The sequence below is a fragment of the Schistocerca piceifrons genome, chromosome 6 (assembly GCF_021461385.2).
Source record: "Schistocerca piceifrons isolate TAMUIC-IGC-003096 chromosome 6, iqSchPice1.1, whole genome shotgun sequence".
NCBI lineage: Eukaryota > Metazoa > Arthropoda > Insecta > Orthoptera > Acrididae > Schistocerca > Schistocerca piceifrons.
In genome coordinates this window covers 23,800,965-23,822,351 of record NC_060143.1, presented here as the reverse complement: position 1 = coordinate 23,822,351, position 21,387 = coordinate 23,800,965, and the positions used below count along the sequence as shown (strand labels likewise).

General features: G+C 38.5%; 1 protein-coding gene across 2 annotated transcripts in view; it reads left to right on the top strand.

The window, feature by feature from the left end:
- Positions 1-21,387, top strand: part of LOC124802693 (muscle-specific protein 300 kDa) — a 601,574-nt gene that overhangs the window by 327,256 nt on the left and 252,931 nt on the right. For both annotated transcript variants that reach the window (XM_047263634.1, XM_047263633.1), the window contains 9 exons: positions 2,988-3,158; positions 3,550-3,705; positions 3,789-3,941; positions 4,107-4,259; positions 6,315-6,483; positions 12,013-12,320; positions 18,071-18,262; positions 19,332-19,616; positions 19,698-20,078. In XM_047263634.1, coding sequence (XP_047119590.1) covers positions 2,988-3,158; positions 3,550-3,705; positions 3,789-3,941; positions 4,107-4,259; positions 6,315-6,483; positions 12,013-12,320; positions 18,071-18,262; positions 19,332-19,616; positions 19,698-20,078 — 1,968 coding nt within the window. The remainder of the gene's footprint in view (positions 1-2,987; positions 3,159-3,549; positions 3,706-3,788; positions 3,942-4,106; positions 4,260-6,314; positions 6,484-12,012; positions 12,321-18,070; positions 18,263-19,331; positions 19,617-19,697; positions 20,079-21,387) is intronic.

Sequence of the window (21,387 nt, the reverse complement as noted above, 5' to 3'; positions counted from 1 at the left end):
TTCATAAAGGCATATGCTATGTGTGTTCAGAAAGTATTAGGAATTTTCATTTTTTGGTAATAATTTTATTTATTTATGTGCTTTAATATTATCTTCTTCAAAGTAGTCCACATTAGATATTATACATTTTTCCAGCACTTCTTCCAATCCCCAAAACACTTCTGGAACTTAGTGTTTGGAATAGCACTTAGCTCTTTCAGTGATGTGTTTTTAATCTGATCAAAGCTTGTAAAAAAATTCCTCTTTAAGTTTCTCTTTATTTTTATCATATCTGGCAAATATAGAGGCTGGGTCATCATTAGAGTGTTGGTTTTTGCCAAAAAGTTCATGAACAAACAATGAAATATAAGCAGATGCGTTATTGTGGTGCAAAAGCTGTGAATTGTTTTGCCACAAATCTGGGTGATTTTTTCAGATTGCTTCTCATAGACGGTTGTTGAACTTGTAGGTAGTGCTCCCCCCATTGATCATTTGTCTCTTTTGGCAAGAACATGTGATGCACTATGCTATTAAAATCAAAGAAAACAGTGAGCTAGAATCTTCACATTTGACTGCACTTGCCGAACTTTTTTTTGGTCTTGGTAATCTAGAATGTCTCCACTGGACGATTGAGACTTAGTTTCAACATCATACCCATACACCCATGTTTCATCACCTGTTATCACATGTTTCAGTAGTGACTCCTGAACAACTTCCATTTTCCTCTGTTTTGCTCGAAATTCAACATCTTTGACACAAATTTTGCTGTGAAACATTCCATACCCAAAACATTGGAAAAGATTTTGTGGCATGAGCCAGTTGATATTCCGTCATCAGCAATTTCTTTGACTGTGATTCAGTGATCATTTGTAATAATTTCTGTCTCATTTTAATCAGTTGTTGATGCGCTGGGATGTCTCAGAAGGCTAGTCGTCTTCTGCTTCTTCATGGCCATCTTGAGAATGCTCGTACCACTTACAAACCCTTGTTTTACTCATAGCAGACTCATCAAAAGCAAAATTTAACATTTCTAAAACTTTTGTTACATTTTATTCCATTTGTGTACCAAATTTAATGCACATTTTTAAAAAAAAATCAGTAATCGTCACTCATAAACAAACACATGTAACCTCCTTGACAACTGATGGCAGACTAAACATCCAATATGACTGTCAGTGTACAAGTTGGTTTCAGACATGTCTATCAACACAACAATGCAAAATTGCACGAATCGGGCTAACACAACCTGTGAAACTGCAAAATTTCCAACTTTTTGAAGATACCTCATATGTTAAATGAGGAGTGCATTAAAAAATACCAGTTCTACATGCAAATCTTTCCAAGGTTGTAACGAAGGAAAGTTTTATGTGTTGGAGAGTAGGCTGTACAGTATTCCAGAGAAATGTAATGACTGATTTCTCCTTACTCAAAAGTTTAAAGTACTGGAGATAAAGAGGGTTTTCCTACTGAAGGAAGATTACAGACTGGATTATGAGGATGATGAAGAGGGGGGAGAGCTTACATAATAGCTGAAAACAATGCTAGCTTGGTGAAATCCAGTGGTGTTCAATGAAAGCTAAATGCATTTCAGCCAAATGTTGTGGCTGACACGTAATACATTGACGTAGTCCTTGATAGAAGCTCAGATAATTAAGACCTTTGTGTTGTCCTCAGATGCGATAACCTAATGGGAAAACCATGCTAAAAGAGGAATGGCTTCGAAGACTTACCTTTAGATGTCAAGAAAAATGTGAATTACTAATGGCTGCTTGCTAGGCTAGTTGAAAGTTGTTTATAGCAGAGGACTTAGTTTATTTGCATAACACATGAGAACTGTTGATGCTGAATTCCTTCAGGAGGTACCTCATCTAGGAAGTTAAGAACCTGATATCAGATGGTCACACAGATGTAGTAGTAACTGCTAGTGGTATTATCTCACAACTTCATATAATGGACTTTGTTGGAAATAAATCTTTCAAGGCTCGTATGCCACAGTTTTGCAGGATTGTTATTGCGTGGAGTAGTATCTCAAGCAAATTCATTGTGAAATGATCTGAAAAGTTTTGCACACCCCTGACCTGGATTGTTAGAAAATGGCGTGATATGGGTGGAGTATCAGAATGAAACCAGCAAACCTACTTCTTATTCTGTAAAGAATCATGCTCAGATGTATGAAACATCATATCTCCTGAACTGCGTGTTTTACAATGACACAATGTTGCAGGTATATTCAGTGGTATATGTGGAAGCTGTCTGCAAAATATGTTGTGGGTAGAGTTAATAGTAATGAATTGAAACATCATGCCTGATGCTGAAGTTTTACTGCATGAACAGCAACAGTGTAGTAAACGATAAACTTTTTTCTTTTCAGTATTTTGTGGGGGTCTCATTGAGAAAAACTTTTGAAAAGTTTATAAATTATGTGTTTGTTGGAAGTTGCTAAGTATTCTCATTCTTGAGTACTGGAGAATATCATCTAGGTGTTTCCAACTTGGAAACTTAAATTACTGTATTAAACCTGTAAAATAAATTTTTACTTGTTGATGAGTTGACTATGAAAGCACATCAAATATTTAAATTAACTTAATACTTGCATGAAACATCGAAAATAGAATTTTTTTTGTTGCCACTGGAAGACATTAGATAGGCAGCCATCAAGTGAACCTGTGCATCACTTAAGCTGTTTATTTTCAGTGGGCACATAAATGAAGATCACGATAATATTTATGATGATGAAAGAGAAGAAAAAGATAGTGTTGTTACTGGCTGTTAGCTAGCTTTCTGTTGTCATTGATACATCATCTACTTCTAAACTGAGAAATACACAATTATTAAAAATTTGATGACTGCTGTCCAGTTTATACTTGGTTGTGCATTACTCTCTGCCCTCCTGTAAGCAGTGCAGCAGTGTTTTTTGCTCTGCTGAGGAAACATGTCCATAAACATGTGATTATTTGCTTGCTACTGTATCATCTGAGCATTGATGTGTATTTTTTTGTTAAATGCAGGACCTTCTGATGTACAAGGAAGAAGGCTTTGCCAAGGTTCAGAGCCTTGTGGAACTAGCTCAGACTGTACTCGCTAACACTGCTCCTTCAGGACATGATGCCATAAATCAGGCTTTGGGCAATTTGCAAGAAGAATGGAGTGTTTTAGCATCAAAGATGATGGAAACAAAAGTATGTAACTTCCTGTTAAGTTATAAGTTGTTATATGTTTACAAAATAAAGTAACAAATTAGTACAACAATATATGTAATAGATTTGTAATATAAACATCTACTCACCAACTGTCAAAACTGGAACAAAAGATCTGAGCAGACAAACATCCATTTAGAAATGGGTGAATCTTAACTTCTGGGGTTTTGTAAAACTACAAAAGCTTAAGATTTGACTACATTTTTAAGTTTTCACGTCTGTTAGTGTGGTTTCAGCTATTCCTTGTTTGGGCAGCTTTTCCTCTTCTGCCACAAATGTTATTTGATTTGTTTAGCTATTCCTTAAAATATTTTTTTTTTCTCAATTATTCCTTTCTGGTATTTCTCAAAAGTGAATGTATCTTTGAACCCAGGCCATACTGGATGACAGTATTCATCGGTGGGCAGGCTTTTTGGAACAGATACAGCAGTTGAACAAAACAGTTGATTACTTGGAAAGTGTATCAAATGAACTGTCAGATTTCCAGTCAACAATGTCCGAGAAGAGAGCCCAGTTAGAGCGCATAAAGGTTAGACTGGAAGGATTATGGCATATGATTCTTTTTATTATAATTGACTATTACAGTTTCTACACATGTGTTTATGGTTTCAGTGTCTGGATGAGAAGGTACGTTGTGAGAAAATTGAAACCGATAGTTTGAAAGCAAAGGCTGCAGAGATGCTAGCAAGTGGCCAACAAAGCCATGCTGCTACACAAGCACAGCAGATTTTGAATAAATTTGATTCACTAGCTGAGAGGATAAAGGTTGGTAACACCTATCTTCTAACAAAGCATTTTGCCTTACAGGAGTATGTCAGTAATTAACTATGTAACTCATTCATCAACTGGAATATATTATTACAGTTTAAAAAACAACTGTCATCTGGAGCATGTGTATTTTTTATAACATTATGCAACATCTGATTTCAGAACTTGCTCACTGAACGGGAAGATCAGTATAAGGATCATCGACTGTATAAGGAGGCTCATGATGACCTGATGGGCTGGCTGGGAAGAGCTCGTGAGAAAGTGCCATCACTGAAACAGAGACCTCTCAGTGACAAACTTGCAATAGAAAATGCTGTATGTATCCCCTTATACAGTTCTTATAAATGACCTATTGACAATCTATTGTTAAATGTAAAAAGTAGTGTGCCAGATGCAATGACCTGTGGTGACCAGTCACGTAGCCGAAGCACTGAATATTATATCACTTAGATAATATAAGTGCAGTTTCTGTTTTGTTTTCCCCAAAAGCAGCTATAATTACAGACAATCATAGAAGATCAAAGACTGTCCTTGCCTAGTTATTGACTTCACAAAATTTCCCAAATTCATGTACCTGGTTTTGGTTCATCTAGCATTTCATTCCTTTCCAAACAGCATACAGTACCAGCAAAACACCACATTTAGGTTACGACTGCCAGCTAATCAGTCACATTTGGTGTAAGCATGACACTCCAGAATTGCTGTTTTATACTGCACTTTCTGAAGTCTTAGTATTGTCTCTCTGTAATCAGCCATGTAAGGTTCGAGTATGCTAAACAAGAGATTTAGTGAAATCATAGGCAGTCACTTCTAGAAGTGTTTGAGAATTCCTGTATTAAATGTATTTCACTGCTGGCCACTTCTTCCTGCAACACTCTTGCAGGTGCCTATGGTTGTGTTAATAGCTCGAGATTATATGAGGACACACAAGTTATATGAGTAATAGAGATGGTAGTCCTTGGTGTAATAGTTCTGGCGCACAATAAGCATTGTCTTGGCAGTTAACTGTACATTGATTCTGCTTGTATATTTACTACAAGAGCCTAATCAAGCTAGTGGTGAGGAAAATTCATCTAATGTGTAGTGTTAACAATGTTATAAACAAGTGGGTATTCATGTTCAGGACTGTGCTTGAAAGGAGAAAAAATTATCTAAGTGTGTCCTTGCTTTTTGTACTCATAGAATGTCAGGTTCTTGAAACAAAACAGATAATGCAATTCAAGATTCTATGTTATTCTTGTAACTCCTTGATAAAAATGGGAAACTGAACGAAAATAAAGTTTTTAAATTATTACTATGTAGTAGCATTGAAAATATAATAAGCTGAAAAGAAATATAGTAGTTTACTGTAAGATAATTGACAGTATTTATCACATACATTTTTGAGACATTAATTGCACATGTGCATGAGGAAATACAGAAATTAATTCAGTACAGTGGAAGAATAATAAGTGGGGATGTAAACTGTTTGCAATGAATAAAGAAAGCTCAAAAATTAAAGTATCATAAGGCCAAATGAAACACATAAGATAGATGTGTTTTCTGATTTTATAAATTTCAGAGTTCTTCTTTTGGATAAACCGTAGGAAGCAAAGCTTTAGAAGGTGCAAAAAAGTAGCAGGCATTTTGCTGTCAACTCTAATCAAGTCAGCTAGCAGGAGGAATGAAAAATACACACATATATACATTGTAGATGACATACGTGCTGCTTCCTCTATTCCCTTTCTCTCTCTAGGATCAGGAATCTGACATCCAAAACTCGAGCAACTGTTTGTTGGCTACCTCAAATTTTACTCATATTTGGAGAATGAAGATATTTTGGCTTTCAGTGCTCAAACATGATCTGTTATAAAACTTATAAACACCCTGCAGTAGTCAAAACTTAATGTTTAGCTTGAGTACTTCAGATTATATGTAATTATCAACAACAAGAGGATACAACAGAGTATGAGATATTGAGGGGCAGAGGAGGTATATATACCTATGCACATAGAATTTTGGGAAAGATTTGGAAAAAGAAGAAGAAGAAGAAGAGTGTAATTATAATTCCAAAAAATTTCTCTAGCTACTACTCTTGATTAAGTCATGCAACACCTGAGACTTTTGGCATGGAGGAAACATGTCATGTCTATAATGAACAATAAGGTCAACAGCAGTAGCAGCTGCATTTGTATTTCCGTTGAATATTGAAATTAAGAAAAAGTACTTGAAGCTTTTATTTCCGTCTGTTTCAAACTGAATTTTTAAGTCTACATAATCTGTCTAAGCAGTTCTGGATACCGTGCATCTAGCATTTTGGTAGTTCTTGCAGTGTCATTTCTTTTATGAATACAGCCTGCTATATTGTAAATTTGAATACTGTCATTTCAGGTTGCTCCATTGGAAGCTCTGTTGAATAAACAGGCACAGGGTGAATTACTTGTAGAGCATCTGACACACACAGCTGAGGTTGCTGCTGCAAGTACTGCTCCTCAAGGGCAAGAAATAATCAAGAATGAGGTCCGTGCTCTACGAGAGTCATTTGAGGGATTGTTCAAAGGTATGTGTGTGCTGTGCATAAAAGTGAAATTTTGTATTTTTAAATTTTAGTCCGACAGTTGGTGCTTCACTGGTAATTCTATTGTTTCTTTATGCTTAAGTGTACCAAACAAACTCTCCCACACAGTTTTCCAGAATTATTGTTCAGGCAATAAAATCTTAGTTCACCCCATTGATTTGATTTGATTTTATCAGGAAAGCCAAAGCAACATCGGTCAAGCCTGCTCTGAAACGGAGTTTATTGTGCGGTATCATTCCCTGTGTCTCTAGTAAAGCCAACCAGTGCCCTTGAACAGTGCAAGGAGATTTTTTGCCAGTGATTTGCTAGATACAATTTCTTCAGGTGTAGTTGATCCATATATTCTGTGTCTTTTGTTCTCCAATGCCTCGCATTCAAAGATGAAATGTGATGCAGTTTCCTCCCTCACACCACACAACCTACATTTGGGGTCTTCCTCTATTATCCCCAGTGTATATAGATGTTTTTTGAAGTTCCCATGGCCTGTCAATTGTCTATCCATGAGTTTCATTTCTCTCTTGTTCAAGCCCAGGGTTGAGAGACTTCTCTTAGAACATGACTTTGGCATCAATACCTTGCCATGTTTTTGCTTTTGGACCTTAGCTCAAAAATCTACATGCTGTCTCCTTGTCCAGTCTTGTAGTTTTATTTTGGTCATCGCCTTGGTAAGTGTCAGTACAGGTTCCAGTACAATAAATGGTGTCATTGCCCCTATTCTGGCCAACCTATTGGTTTGCTCATTACCACTAATCTATGAGTGACCATGGACCCACAATAGGTTTCCTCTATTGCTTTCCCCTAGCCTCACAAGGACTTTGTGGCATTCTGCCACGATCTTTGATCTTGTTGCGGAGGCTGCCAGTGCTGTTAGGGCTTCTTGACTATGACCTCTGTAGCATCTCCACAAATTCTCCTCCATGCACACCCTGATAGCAGACATTTCTGCTTGAAACAGTGGCCATCTTCCTAGAGAGATTGCACTCTCCTGACTTGGCTGCACTCCATATACCCCAGCCCCAAAACCTTGGTCTGTTTTTGAACTGTCAGTGAAACATACTATGTCCCCAGTATGGTGTCAAAATTTGTTCTCCCAGAGCTCTCTACTTCCAATTACTATATTGAAAGGCTTGTTGAAGCAGCTGGGGGTTATTATATAGTCAGCCAGCATTTCTCCAACCATACCTACGTCTACCTCACTCAGTATTTCAGTGTGAAATCCTGGATACCCCAGTGAGTTCCCGTTTTTGCCATGCTTTAACATGTGTGCTCCAGCTGCTGCCTCCATCTTTACCGTCAGGTGTAATGGGGGCATGTGCAGCATGGTTCCCATCTCTTCAGTGGGTGTGCTGCCAATTCCACCTGTAATGGCTAAGCAGACCCATCTCTGCACCTTAGCAAGCTCCTTAGCAGCTACCTGCTGTTCTACCTTTTTCCACTACACTGTAGCCCCATAAGTGATAATAGGTCTTACTACCATGGTGTGTATCCAGTACATACTCTTGGGGCTTAAGCCCCAGTTTTTACCACAAGCTCTCCTGGTACTCATTAGTATACCATTCACCTTGGAACATGTGATCCTTATGTGAGGGGTCCACGATAGTTTCTCATCCAGGGTTGCCCCTAGATATTTCACTATCCTCTACACTGGTAGAGTTTCATCGAGAAGCTTGAGATTCCAATATGTGCATTGGATCCGCTTCCTCGTAAATGGTACTACAACAGTCTTCTTAGGACTGGCCATTAGATCCTGTTTCCTGCACCAATTTTGCACAATGTTCAGTGCTCCTTGTGCCATAGCTGTGACTGTACTTGAGAATTTGCCAAGTATTAATATGACAAAGATCGTCTGTGTATCCCTGGCAAAAGTATTGTCCAGAGTTTAATTCTACAATGAGTTCATTCACCACAAGGTTCCACAGTAGAGGGGACAGGACCCCTCCTTGTGGACAGGCTCTGGTGGTATTGATTACATTTTTTCTTGCGTCATTATGGCTTCTACCTTTCTACCACTAAGCATGGCTCTAATCCACCTGCAAATGGTGGTCTCCAAGCCATGCACCTCTGCTTCCTTAACCACAGATTTGAAGGTCATGTTGCTAAAAGCACCTTCGATGTCCAAGAAGATGCAGGGGGCTATTTCCTGAAAGTGTAATCCTTTCTCCACCTTCCCAACAAGTTGGTGGAGTGCAGTTCCACATGATTTTCCTGGTTGGTGTGCATGTTGGTTTATGTGTAGAGGGACCTTAGTTAACCTCCTCTCCCTAACATGCACACTGACCAGTTTTTCTAATGTTTTAAGAGGAAAGAAGGACAGACCGGGTGGTATGATCAGTTCTCCCTGGCTTTGGAATGAAGACAACCTACACTGCCCTCCAGCATTAGGAATGATTCCCCATTGGATTTTACTATAATCAACACATTCTCTGGCAGATTCCTAGTTCTCCCTTCGAATACCTGAAAACCAATATCTCACAAGGACCTCGTCCTGGTCTATGTTGTCTGTAAGAGTACATTGAGGCAAATGAGTAGTTCCAGCATTTCGTGTGCTGTCCTTGTACACTCCCCATTGTCTTTCCTTAAAGTTCCTTCTGGATTAGTTGGTATCCTAGTGAGAATTTTGTGAAGTCTGGCCTATTGAGCCCATTTTCCTTTCCTTGTCCCAAGGTTAAACAGTCTTCATACCTCTTTCCTCTGTGATTCCAGGTTGTTGTTCCACCAAGATGCATTCCTATTTGTGCACTTCTTGGTAATTGAGAGCGGTTGTCATTGTATGAGGTCTTGATGGCCTCTGCTATCTCCTCAAACTCTACTGGATTCCTTATCGAAGTACTGACTTCCGATAGGCTTGAGTCGAGGTCCTATATGCCTCCCAGTCCGTTCTCCTGGGGTTCCTATAGAACATGGTCTGTCTAATGCCCATTTCAACCTTGAACTTAATATACATGTGGTCTGATGAGGATGGCTCTAAAGTCACAGGCCATTGTTTGATATAACTACCCATCAAAGTGGAACCAAAGGTTATGTCCATTACCTGATCCCTTCTTGTATTCCTAAATGTAGGTTCCTTGCCCCTGTTGAGGATCTCTTAAGTTATTAGCTAGAATAAATTCTAAAGGTTCTCACTCTACTGTTGATGTCAGCACTGCCCCACACTAAGTTGTGGGCATTAGCATGGCATCCAACCAACAGTTGGTCGCCCTGTTGTGCACAGGCTTCCATCAGTCTCCTCACCTCCTGAGTAGGAGGAGCACTGCCTCATGAGGAAGGTATACCGAGGCTTTACTTACTCCCTCATGATACCTTCCTCACCTTGTCGCATCCTGATGGTCACTAATTCCCTAGAACAAAAGTCTGCCATCGGCTTGAAGGGGATTCCATTTTTTACGTAAATGCACGTTCTGGAGTTTCTTATATTTCTAGCATAAATCACCTTACCTCCAGTGCCTCCAAGGCCTGATACATCCCCTTTACATAAATAGGGTTCCTGAATCAGGGACCCCGTCCACTTCCTGTCTACCCAAAAGACGACTCAAAGCAGCAGTGGCCCCTTTATCTACAGCACATTCAGTCTCCATCTTGTCGCCATTGTTGCTTCTGATGTCTTTGATTACCCTGACAGCAACCTGTGAGAACCCCAAGAATAGTCTCAGTTCCTGTTCCCACATTCCCCTCAGGGACTTCTCTCTGACTTCGAGCACAAGGGTTTGGCCATTTGGTGCAACCTTCCAGTTGAATACCTTCCAATCCTCTGTCGAGACTTTTGGGTTTTGAGAACCTATTTTCTCAATCAGAGCCTCTGGAGAGGTATCCTTAAGGAGTTTTGGCACCCAGATTAATATCTTTGCGGTCTTGAAGAGCTCAGCTGCTGTCTTTACCAGCAGCTTTGCATCCTCCCACAGTGATATTAGGGGCACCTTTTCCTTAATCCACTCCACTGTACCCACCCCCTCACAGACAAAGATAAGAGCACTGTGACCCAGATAGACTCTCCTGAATTTAGGTCCTGGACCAGTGTCCCCCCCAATCTTCTCAAAGAGAGCCATCTGTGCGAGCTTCTCCTGCTGCAAGGTGATCTTGACCAGTGGATAGCCTTGCTGGATAACCGCCCTTGGATTTTTCTGAATAAGGTTATCCTTAGAAGTGGGAATCTTAGATTCCTCCCTCAGTGTAGAAGGGGTTTGTACATCCCCTTTGCCCTGGGACAGTCTTTTCTTGGAGATCTTGGTCTCAAGCCCTTTTAGTTCCCTCCACTTTTGTTTAGGAAGCCACTCTTTGACTTCCTCTAGCATTTGTTCTCTAAGAAGTTTCCTCCTCTGAGCTCCAGACAAGTCTTTGATCTTAATCTGGTCCAACTTCTTAGTAACCATTCCCACTTCTTGAACAGGTCTGTCACCCTGTTCAGCTGAGGGGATGTTTTCCATCAGTTCCAGCCCTGATGTTTGGGTGTCTTGAGGTCTCAACTTACCCTTTTCGTGTCCATTTTGGTTCCATGAGAGTTGGGGATCTAATCAGTCCACACCACAGAAACTCCACGCGGTGCAAGGCTAATTACTCAGGGAGGTCGTCCAGTATCCCTGAGGCTCCATTCACAACATATCTTCCCATATGTCATGCACTCCTCGGCACAGATAGCATCACACCTTGGGTTGGGTATTGAGGAGTTGGGAAAGGGCAAGGAATGGATGTGGGATGACAGATCGTTGTGGGACACACTTAGTCTGGTCCATCAGCCAAGACCTTACCAACCGTAGATTCCCACAGCCAGCATAGCCCTCAACTTCCCGCGAACACACAAGCCTCCCCACCTGCATGGACAATGTTACTTCAAGGTGGTGTCCCTTGGGGAGGAGTTCACCCCATGCTTTTGCAGTGTTTTCAGTAACTAGTTTTTTTTTTCCTGTAGCTTCATCACCTTGCTCTATACAGAAGAGGTCATTTGTTTCGAAACTGTGAATGTCATTTACTGAACAACAAAGTTCTACTACCATGTATTGACTAAAGTAAAGCCAGGAAAATAGAAGGAAATAGCAGGGACTAACAGCTTTTGAGAGCCCACACTACTATTCAACTGAATGTTAAGATTGTTATCTTGAATATGTCCAGGTTGTCCAACTGAGCTAATGCAATTTATGAAATATGTACTAGACTACGTGTTAGGGGGAAAAGAATAATTTTGTCTAATAAGTCAGCTTGCTATTATTCTAAATGAGTTCCTTGTGTTCTAGAACATGTAAAATGTGGCTTAGTCAATTATACATTTTATGCCATATATGTTTAAGGAGCTGAATGTTGTTTACACCGGAGAGTGAGTGTGAGTAAGCTTCTTATTTGTTTAGGTGGACTGCTACTAAGGTTCAGATTTTAATACTAAATAAGTGTTAATTCAGTCCTATATTTCTTATTTTTACATATTTATATCTTAGATAAAAAGGGCACATTGTAATGTGCCTGGACAGCTTGCTAAACATACCATATTGGGTTGTGCATCACTTTACTTTCTTTACTGTACAGATATTAAGCATCAGAAGGAGCAGTTGGAAGCAACTGTAGTACAGTGGCGTGATTATAAGGAGGAATATGAACGCCTTTCTGATTGGCTTCAGCAGATTGATATTCTTATCAAGGCTCAGAAAACAGCAATGTTAGCAACACTGCCAGAGAAAGAGAAACAAGTGAAGGAAGTTAAAGATATCCTTGAAAAACTTGAGAAAGGACGTGAACAGATTGAACGTTTCAACAGTACAGCTTCTGCTCTTCTACAGTCACATCTAGATACTTATGTCAACAATCAGCTGCGACACTTGAACTCTAGATATGAGGTATGTCATATAAACATATCTTACTAGATTATTTTTTGTTTCATCTGAACATTCGATGACTCCAGTAATATTAGTCTGAATACATATGAAAATAATATATGAAAATGTAATATCCATAAGTGTTAAAGCAATGACATTTGCCTTTGAGACAGAATAATAAGCTACAGCCATCCTAGTTAGAAAGAAGTTGATGATTGTTTTAACTCTAAAATTCACCTCAGTCAGTCAGCTAATAATAGAAGCGACACGTGTGTGACTTTTGGGGCAAATAGACCCACTAATGCTAGTATGCCTAGTGGATATATTTCCATCTGTGTTTTCAACAATCAGAATCATAAACTCTAAAACTGAAATATCCATGTACTCCGTTCATAAAGTATGGTTAATTGATAGATACTTCCTACATCTCTGTGATTGGTTATTAATACTATTTTTATGGACTGGAAGTGTTATTGTTAAACATTTCTACTCCAATTGAATACTACTGTGATGCAATAGAACTGAAGGCATGTTTTTTTGTTAGGAGAGTGATAATTATTTTATTTTATAGGTCAAGTCAATCTTGATAAAAGTATTCTTGAGAAGATGGGTGCTGAATTATCATAGATGAAAAGTTCTTGGTTGTTATTCAGCATCCATTTGTTTGTTAATTGTTAGATCAAGCAGACTTTCATCATTGACATTGAGGCTAAAAACTGGCTTCTCAGACATGATAGCATCAGCTAGGTATTGTTACAGAGAAGGAAGCTTCTGGAATGTTACACAGCAGGGGCCTCATAATTTGCTTCCTGCTCTCTATATGTATGTGGGGGACGCTGTCATGTCCTTGCAGTCAGCATTTTCTCCTGGTGATGACAGTACCAATTGAAGTTATTGGAAGGTTGGGATTACCAACCAAATTGTTCTGGCTTGGCAGCCAAAAAGGTTTTAGTCATCAGTTCTGGTATACAAAACTGAGATCTGTTACTATTATTGGAGCATGCAATGGAATTTACATTTTTATACATATGTAAATCTAAACAAGTTCTGTTTTTGCATATCAAACTGAAAGCGTAAGTTTTACTATATGTGTGCAATACCATAATTTTCTTGGGGTGTTGATTCAGTAAAATTTGAAGCAGGGCACCCACATAAACTACATAGTAAAAAGTTAAGTACTTCATGCTACTGCATCAAAATTCTTGCTGGGTGTACATCAGAGAAAATATTCAAAAGAGACTAACACCTTATTGTGATTTAGTCAATTTTTATGTGGCAACTCCTCAACTAGTAAATGTTATTCGACACCCTAAAAGTGAATCATATAGGCCATGAAGAATGTTGTAACCATAAACTCATGAACAGCTCCTCTAAAAGTTTCAAATACTATCTTTATTGTGTTTACATATTCTAAAACAAACAAAATTGTAGATGCAGTCTATATTAGATGTAATTTTCATTCAAATAGATCCATAGTGAGGAGATCCTCCTGGGTGGAAAATGTGTCAGAAAAATGAGAATATGCACTAAGTATTTACAAAGAAAAACAAATATTCTAATGTAGCTTCCACAGAACACCAGATGCAGAATAAGTAAAAAACATCTTAAACTTATTTTCATTTAAAAGGTAATAAATAACTTGCCACATAACATGTAAATGTTCAGCACAGTGAGGTACATATGGTACTTTTTGGGCTGTTGTAGCCATGCACCATTAAATGGAAAAATTATTTTACAACACTTGCTTGCAATGATCACTTTACTGCACTAAATTTGCACAAAAATCAGATTATACTAATACTCTCATTTTCTGATGTTATTGGTAATCTATACACATCGGTTAGTCCTACCAAGAAATTTATCAGTGGAGTGGAAGGAGTTGGCCACCAATAAATCCTTTAGGCTCCTCTTAAACTGAACTTTATTAGTAGTTAAACTTTTTATGGCCCCTGCCAAGTTACTGAAACTGTGTGTTCCTGAATAATGTACATCTTTCTGGACCAAAATAAGTGACTTTACACTTCTGTGAAAATGATTTTTATTTTTAGTAATGGTTCCATGAACTGAACTGTTGATTTGAAAAAGAGCTATATTTTTAATGATAAATTTCAGTAAGAAATAAATATATTTGGAAGAAGTCATAAGTATTTGTAATTCCCTAAACAACTCTCGTCAGGACGTTCTTGAGTTCAAACCACAAATAACTGAAGAGGTCGACGGAAGGAAGTGGCAACCCACAAGAGCATATGTTTGATTCACCAAAGAACTATCACTCAATATCTCTCCTGTGTCATCTTTACAAACTGTATGAGAGACTTATTTTAAATTGTATGACAGACTCTGTTGAGATGAAACTTATTCCTCAACAAGCTGGTTTTAGACCTGGAAAATCATGTGCTTAACAGAACACACAGAGGAAGGATACAAAAGGTAGCTCTGGTTGACCTTAGCTCTGAATATGATACAATTAACCACAGGCTGCTGCTCCAGAAGCTCTATAATGAACTAAGACACTATCAGTTTGTTAAGATTATTAAGTCTCTATTACAAAATAGACAATTTTATGTTGTCCTCTATGGGAGAAAGAGCTGATGGAGAAACCAGAAAAATGGTCAGGCACAAGGAAGTGTTTTGGTGCCCTCCCAACTTAATCTGTACACCAACGACCAACCAATGCCTAAGCATACAAAACATTTTCTGTATGCGGATCACCTGGCAATTACAGCACAGGGGAGGACCTTCAAGGATGTAGAACAGAAGCTCGAGAAAGCTCTTAGAGAAATGTCTGAGTATTATAAAAACAACTTTCTTAAGTCAAACCAGTCCAAAACACAAGTCAGTGCCTTCCACCTTTGATCCTGGCAAGCTACCCATAAACGTATCGTCTCTTGGAATAATACCACACTGGAGCATACCAACAAACCAACTTACCTGGGCTTGGTGCTCGGTAGATCTCTAACATGCAGTTACCATTGCGAAAAGACGCGACAAAAGGTAACTGTCAGAAATAATATTCTGCGGAAACTAGTTAACAGCAACTGGGGTGCTAAACCTTCCATATTAAGAACCACTGCAAAAGCCGTATGCTTCTCTACAGTCGAATATGCCTACCCAGTATGGTCCAGATCAACCCAAGCAAAGAAGGTCGACATAAGTTTTAATGAAACATGACAGTTAACAATGGGATGCATGAAACCTACTTCCCTACCAAAACTATATAGAGCTGCCGCGTTTGCGAATCCCAACTCTCAGAGAACATCACATGAATTCACAGAGAGGCTCTGACAAACTATTGACGATTGGCATCCCCTTTTTGGGAGTGAATGTAAACCCGGGCGATTGAAATCCTGCAAAAGTTTCTTTGCTACGATTATAGAAGAACCACCAGCTGATTACCCACCTGCACAGGAAGTGCCCAGCAGATTCAGCACAGACTGGAAGACATGGAGGACACTGAACCGAATAAGGATAGGGGTGGCCTCAGGGAAGATAAATATGATTAGATGGGGTCCTGGAACCACAGATGATAAGTGTGACTGTGGCACTGTGCGGGATATGGAGCATCTGCTCGCCTGCCAAAACTGCCCTAGTAGGTGCAACCCCGACGATTTATGGCTGGACAAGAAAGAAGCCTTGGACATGGCCCTATACTGGGCTGAAAGGTTGTGACTTGGTTTCCGGACACAAAAGAGTAAAATAAGCTGTGTGTTATATCTTTGGTTAAAGCCAATGATAAGAACATAAATACAGTAAGACAAAACAAGTTCTAAAACAGACATTTCTCTCTAGTGGTACATTTGGGGAAAAATGTTACCAGCATATGGTGCATTCAGAAACATAACAGATAGTGTGATCAAACTAGTTGTACTAAACTGAGAGTTAGTACCTTCTTCCTCACCAACCCCTTCAATTCTCATTTTGTGCTTTTGGACCCTGAAAACTTGAGGTTGGCTTGATGAGTTACTTCAAAAAATAACTTCTATGACATTATGGAATAAAAGTAAACCTAGAATACTTGCGTTTTTATTTTTATACCACCTTTGTCTGACAACATTTACATTGCAAATAGGGATTTGTTTAGGCACTACAGCAGTTCTGTTATATGCTCCTTTGAGTTGAATTTATTATCAAGCTGTAACCCCAAGAATTTAACACTGTCCACTTCCTCAATCTATTTGTCATCATATTTTAAGCATTTACTGGTGAGAAACTCGTTATATAAACTGCATATAATACGTGTTTATATATATATATGTGTGTGTGTGGATGTGTGTGTATGTGTGGATGGATATGTGTGTGTGTGCGAGTGTATACCTGTCCTTTTTTCCCCCTAAGGTAAGTCTTTCCGCTCCCGGGATTGGAATGACTCCTTACCCTCTCCCTTAAAACCCATATCCTTTTGTCTTTCCTTCTCCTTCCCTCTTTCCTGACGAGGCAACCATTGGTTGCGAAAGCTAGAATTTTGTGTGTATGTTTGTGTTTTATTTGTGTGTCTATCGACCTGCCAGCGCTTTTGTTTGGTAAGTTTCATCATCTTTCTTTTTAGATATATATATATATATATATATATATATATATATATATATATATATATATATATATATATATATATATATATATATATATATATATATATATATATATATATATATATAAAAAAACAAAGATGAGGTGACTTACCGAACAAAAGCGCTGGCAGGTCGATAGACACACAAACACACACACAAAATTCAAGCTTTCGCAACAAACTGTTGCCTCATCAGGAAAGAGGTAAGGAGTGGGGAAGACGAAAGGAAGTGGGTTTTAAAGGAGAGGGTAAGGAGTCATTCCAATCCCGGGAGCGGAAAGACTTACCTTAGGGGGAAAAAAGGACAGGTATACACTCGCACACACGCACATATCCATCCACACATACACACACATCCACACACACACATAATATGTCTGCTTGTGTCTGTATGTGTGGATGGATATGTGCGTGTGTGCGAGTGTATACCTGTCCTTTTTTCCCCCTAAGGTAAGTCTTTCCGCTCCCGGGATTGGAATGACTCCTTACCCTCTCCTTTAAAACCCACTTCCTTTCGTCTTCCCCACTCCTTACCTCTTTCCTGATGAGGCAACAGTTTGTTGCGAAAGCTTGAATTTTGTGTGTGTGTTTGTGTTTGTTTGTGTGTCTATCGACCTGCCAGCGCTTTTGCTCGGTAAGTCACCTCATCTTTGTTTTTATATATAATTTTTCCCACGTGGAATGTTTCCTTCCATTATATATATATATATATATATTAATTTAGTGACAAAGAATTGATTAGGTAATGAAAAATTCATAGACAAGGTCAATCTCTCAGTTTATATGTTAACAGACAAAACTTGAGACGACATGGTATGTATGTTCAAAAGACCCTCAGGCAAAACTTGGAAATCATTGCATAGTAAACTACTACATCAAAACAATAAAGAATATATCATTATTCAAAGTGACTCTTCAGATATATTTGTTAGGTAAAATTTACTGTACTCCATCTTGTAGCATAAATATTTAAGTTTTTGTAATATTGATGACAGTGTAGTTTACCACTGTGCATGAGTGTGTGGAGACTGTACTTCATCATCATATTAAGTGAATTTTCACCTCTCTTTATTATTAGGTTAAATTATTTATTTTACATTAAATTGTCATTACCTACACTATATGAAAACCATTTGTCAATTCTGATATTTTTAACTTACTTAAATAATAAATTGGTTTGATAAATAAATAACTTCATTTATAGGTACAAGTGAATCTTGCTAAAGATGTTCTCAAGAAGGTGGAAACAAATTTTGCACAACATCAACAGTATGTTGACAATTTAGAGAAGGCAAAAGCTTGGATTGAAAATGCTAAACAGATAATTCGTGACAATAGTGGATCTTCCGATACCACAACCCGTGAAGTAATACAGGCTCGCTTGGAGAAGATACAGGTAAAAATATTCATTCAAGAATGAAGGAAGAGAAAATATATGTAACCACAGTTTGGCCTTCTTCATCTATATAACTGTTGATGGTTTAATCATTGCAATTGGCATCAGGCATTTGCTTCTTTTACTCATCACAAATATTGTGTATTGTAGATTGTGAATTAAAAAACTGTAACACACTGCACCGATTGTTTAGAATTCTCAATGCTTTACCACTTGTATATACGCAGGAAGTATTTCTGACAAACACATGCTTCTTATCATCCTCCTGATTTCTGCACAGTTTCCTCCCTGTTCTGTATTGCATAGAACATTCTCTTTGTCATCCTCTCTCCTCCAACACTTTTCCTTTTATTTTGGTTGATCAGTTTTATTGCAAGACTTTGCAATTTTTCTGCCTTTGCACCAAAAATTCATGGACTTCTGCAACAGTCAAATGATTTGGTTATGTATCTTATGTGTTATTTCCCATTTTTCCCATTCTCTCGTATGTCGTTTCTCTTTGTGCTTAGATATGATACTTTTGTATTTAATTTTTTAATGTCCACCAATTGCTTATTTGTTGCTTTGCGTTTATTCTGAATGATTTGTCTATGTCTGTCCATTCTTTTTCTTCTCCCTTTCATTTTATGTGTGATATCACATAATCTACACACATTCTCTTGTCTTGTTGGTACGTAAATAAATTCCCAAGCAGGTATGTTTTATTCACCTTTACCATTGATGTTCTCTTGCTTTCTGCCAGTGTCTTTTATTTCACCGTCCTGAAGACAAACCTTGTATATAAATTTTGAGTTTCACATCACACAGCACAGCATCTTTTGAAATTTTACCAAATATTGTATTGTATAACAATGGCCATAACCTTATACACTGTTTTTTGTTATTTTGTATGAAGGTGTTTCACGACATTACAATCTCTGTCATCCAACCAACATACTAATTTAGAATAATTTAAGAATACATATACAGAGCTAATTATTGTAAAGCATAGTAACAACTTTGCAAGTTGCTTCTGAGAAAGTAGAATCAAGTTAATCTTAATTGTATTTTTGCTGTTTTGCTTCAATAGGAACTACTGCATCGCCAGGAAGAAGGCCAGGCTCTTGTTCATGCCACAGTAAACTGTGGAGAAAAAGTACTTCGCAATACACGATCTGATGGCCGAGATACTATCAATGCACAACTTCGTGATCTGCAAGCAGAGTGGGATCGTCTTGTGCGCAAAACGTCCACAGCTAAAGTGCATCTCGAGACAAATCTGTTACAGTGGGCAGATTACAGTTCATCATATTCACAACTTCAACAATGGATTAGTGATCGTGAAGCTAAACTACTGCAAGTATGTGAACAGAAGGTAAGTAAAACAACTGTGAAACATGAAATATTGATACAGTCTTGTTTGTTGGACTGTGAGTAAAATGTTCATGATTTTCAGGTGTCAAAAGCCAAAAAGGGCCAGGCTCCAGGCCTCAGCTCTTTAAGTCTTGGTGAACGCAAAGCTACACTAAGAAAGACAAACAGTATAGTCCAAGATATTGTGTCATTTGAACCTATGATACAATCAGTTACATTGAAAGCAGAAGATCTACAGCAGGCTCAACCAGCATCGGAAATATCAAGCAAATATGAGACTCTCACAAAACAAGCGAAAGAACTATATGCTCGTCAGAAAGAAACTGTTGAGCAACACCAGGCATTCATTGATGCAGGAAATGACTTCATGCAGTGGATAAGGGCTGCTAGAGAGAAACTCAGCAAGTGCTCAGAGCCTACCGGTGACAAGGAGTCACTTAGTGGAAAGATATCACAGCTGAAGGTAATGTAAATTTGTTAATGTGCTACCTGTATATGTTTAAAAGATATGTTGATAATGTCATTATTCATAGCCAAGAAATATGGGAAACCCCCAGAGTATAGGGTGTTCCCAAAGATCATATGTATTTCGAACAGATTTATGTATCTCGTGTCAGAAACATACATAGGTGCACAGTTAATATGCCATACAGTCTTTGACCGAAATTTGGCCACTTCCAGTCCATTTTCTGTCACTTGATGGAGGTCTTCTGCAATACAAGAAGCTGGACACGTCAACATTGAAGCATGTCCTGGACAATCTGGACTTCTCCACAATCACACTTAATATTGTTTTCTATACTGTAGCCCCATCTTTCCAGAGTAAACCTTGATCTTCCCAATCCTGATCTCAGCCCATTCAAAGATTTCCAGGTTATCTGTTCCTCCTCATGTCCTGGAGGCAGAGTTTCAGAAACTCTTTTCAAATCAGACAGAAGGGATATCTTTACCTCCAAAATTGCACCCTGGCATTTTCAGCAGTGGTAGCTAAGTATCTTTGATGTTCTAAAGAAACTCTTCCTTGACTTCAGTCATTGCAAATTTGGTTTATGCCTGTACAGGGGATGGGTTTGTTCTTGTTCCACTTTCTTGCATTCCCTATTCACCACAATTTCTCTCTGAATGAGAAGTGTTGCTATTGCTGCAAGTTGGTAAATCCATTCGACAGGAGTAGATTTCAAACAAACTATTATAATTCTGCAGGTGTTGTTGAGAGCTACATCTCTACCTTTTTGGCATGTGATGAATTATACCAGGACAAGCATACTCTGCTGAAGAATAGGCTAATGCATGTGCAGAGGTTTGGGTGGTTTCATGTTGATTGCGTCACTGTGCCCCTGCCAATTTTCTTAAGAGATTGTTCGTGGTGCAAACTTTCAACTTGCTTCATGCATTGTCTCTTGAAAGTAATAGAGCTGTCCAGCATCACTCTGAGGTATTTTGGAGTTGACCAGTGTTGTAACTAAACTCCTGACCATACTATCATCAACTTATGAGTAACTTCGCTGTTTCTCAAATAGAAAGCACACACTTGAGTCCTTGAGGGGTTTCATTTAAGCTGATTTTCAGGGCCACAGTTAACTGTTATATCTGTTAAAATAGAAGGCATAACAGCAGCCAAAGAAGAGCTACTACAAGATCTAAGCAGTCAACACCAGTGCTAGGTACTGTGTGTACAGTATACATACACCAGTGACGATATGTGGAGGCCAAAAATAACGGAATGCTCCTTGCCATTGAAAGACCGCACTATAAATATGGAAGTGCTATTT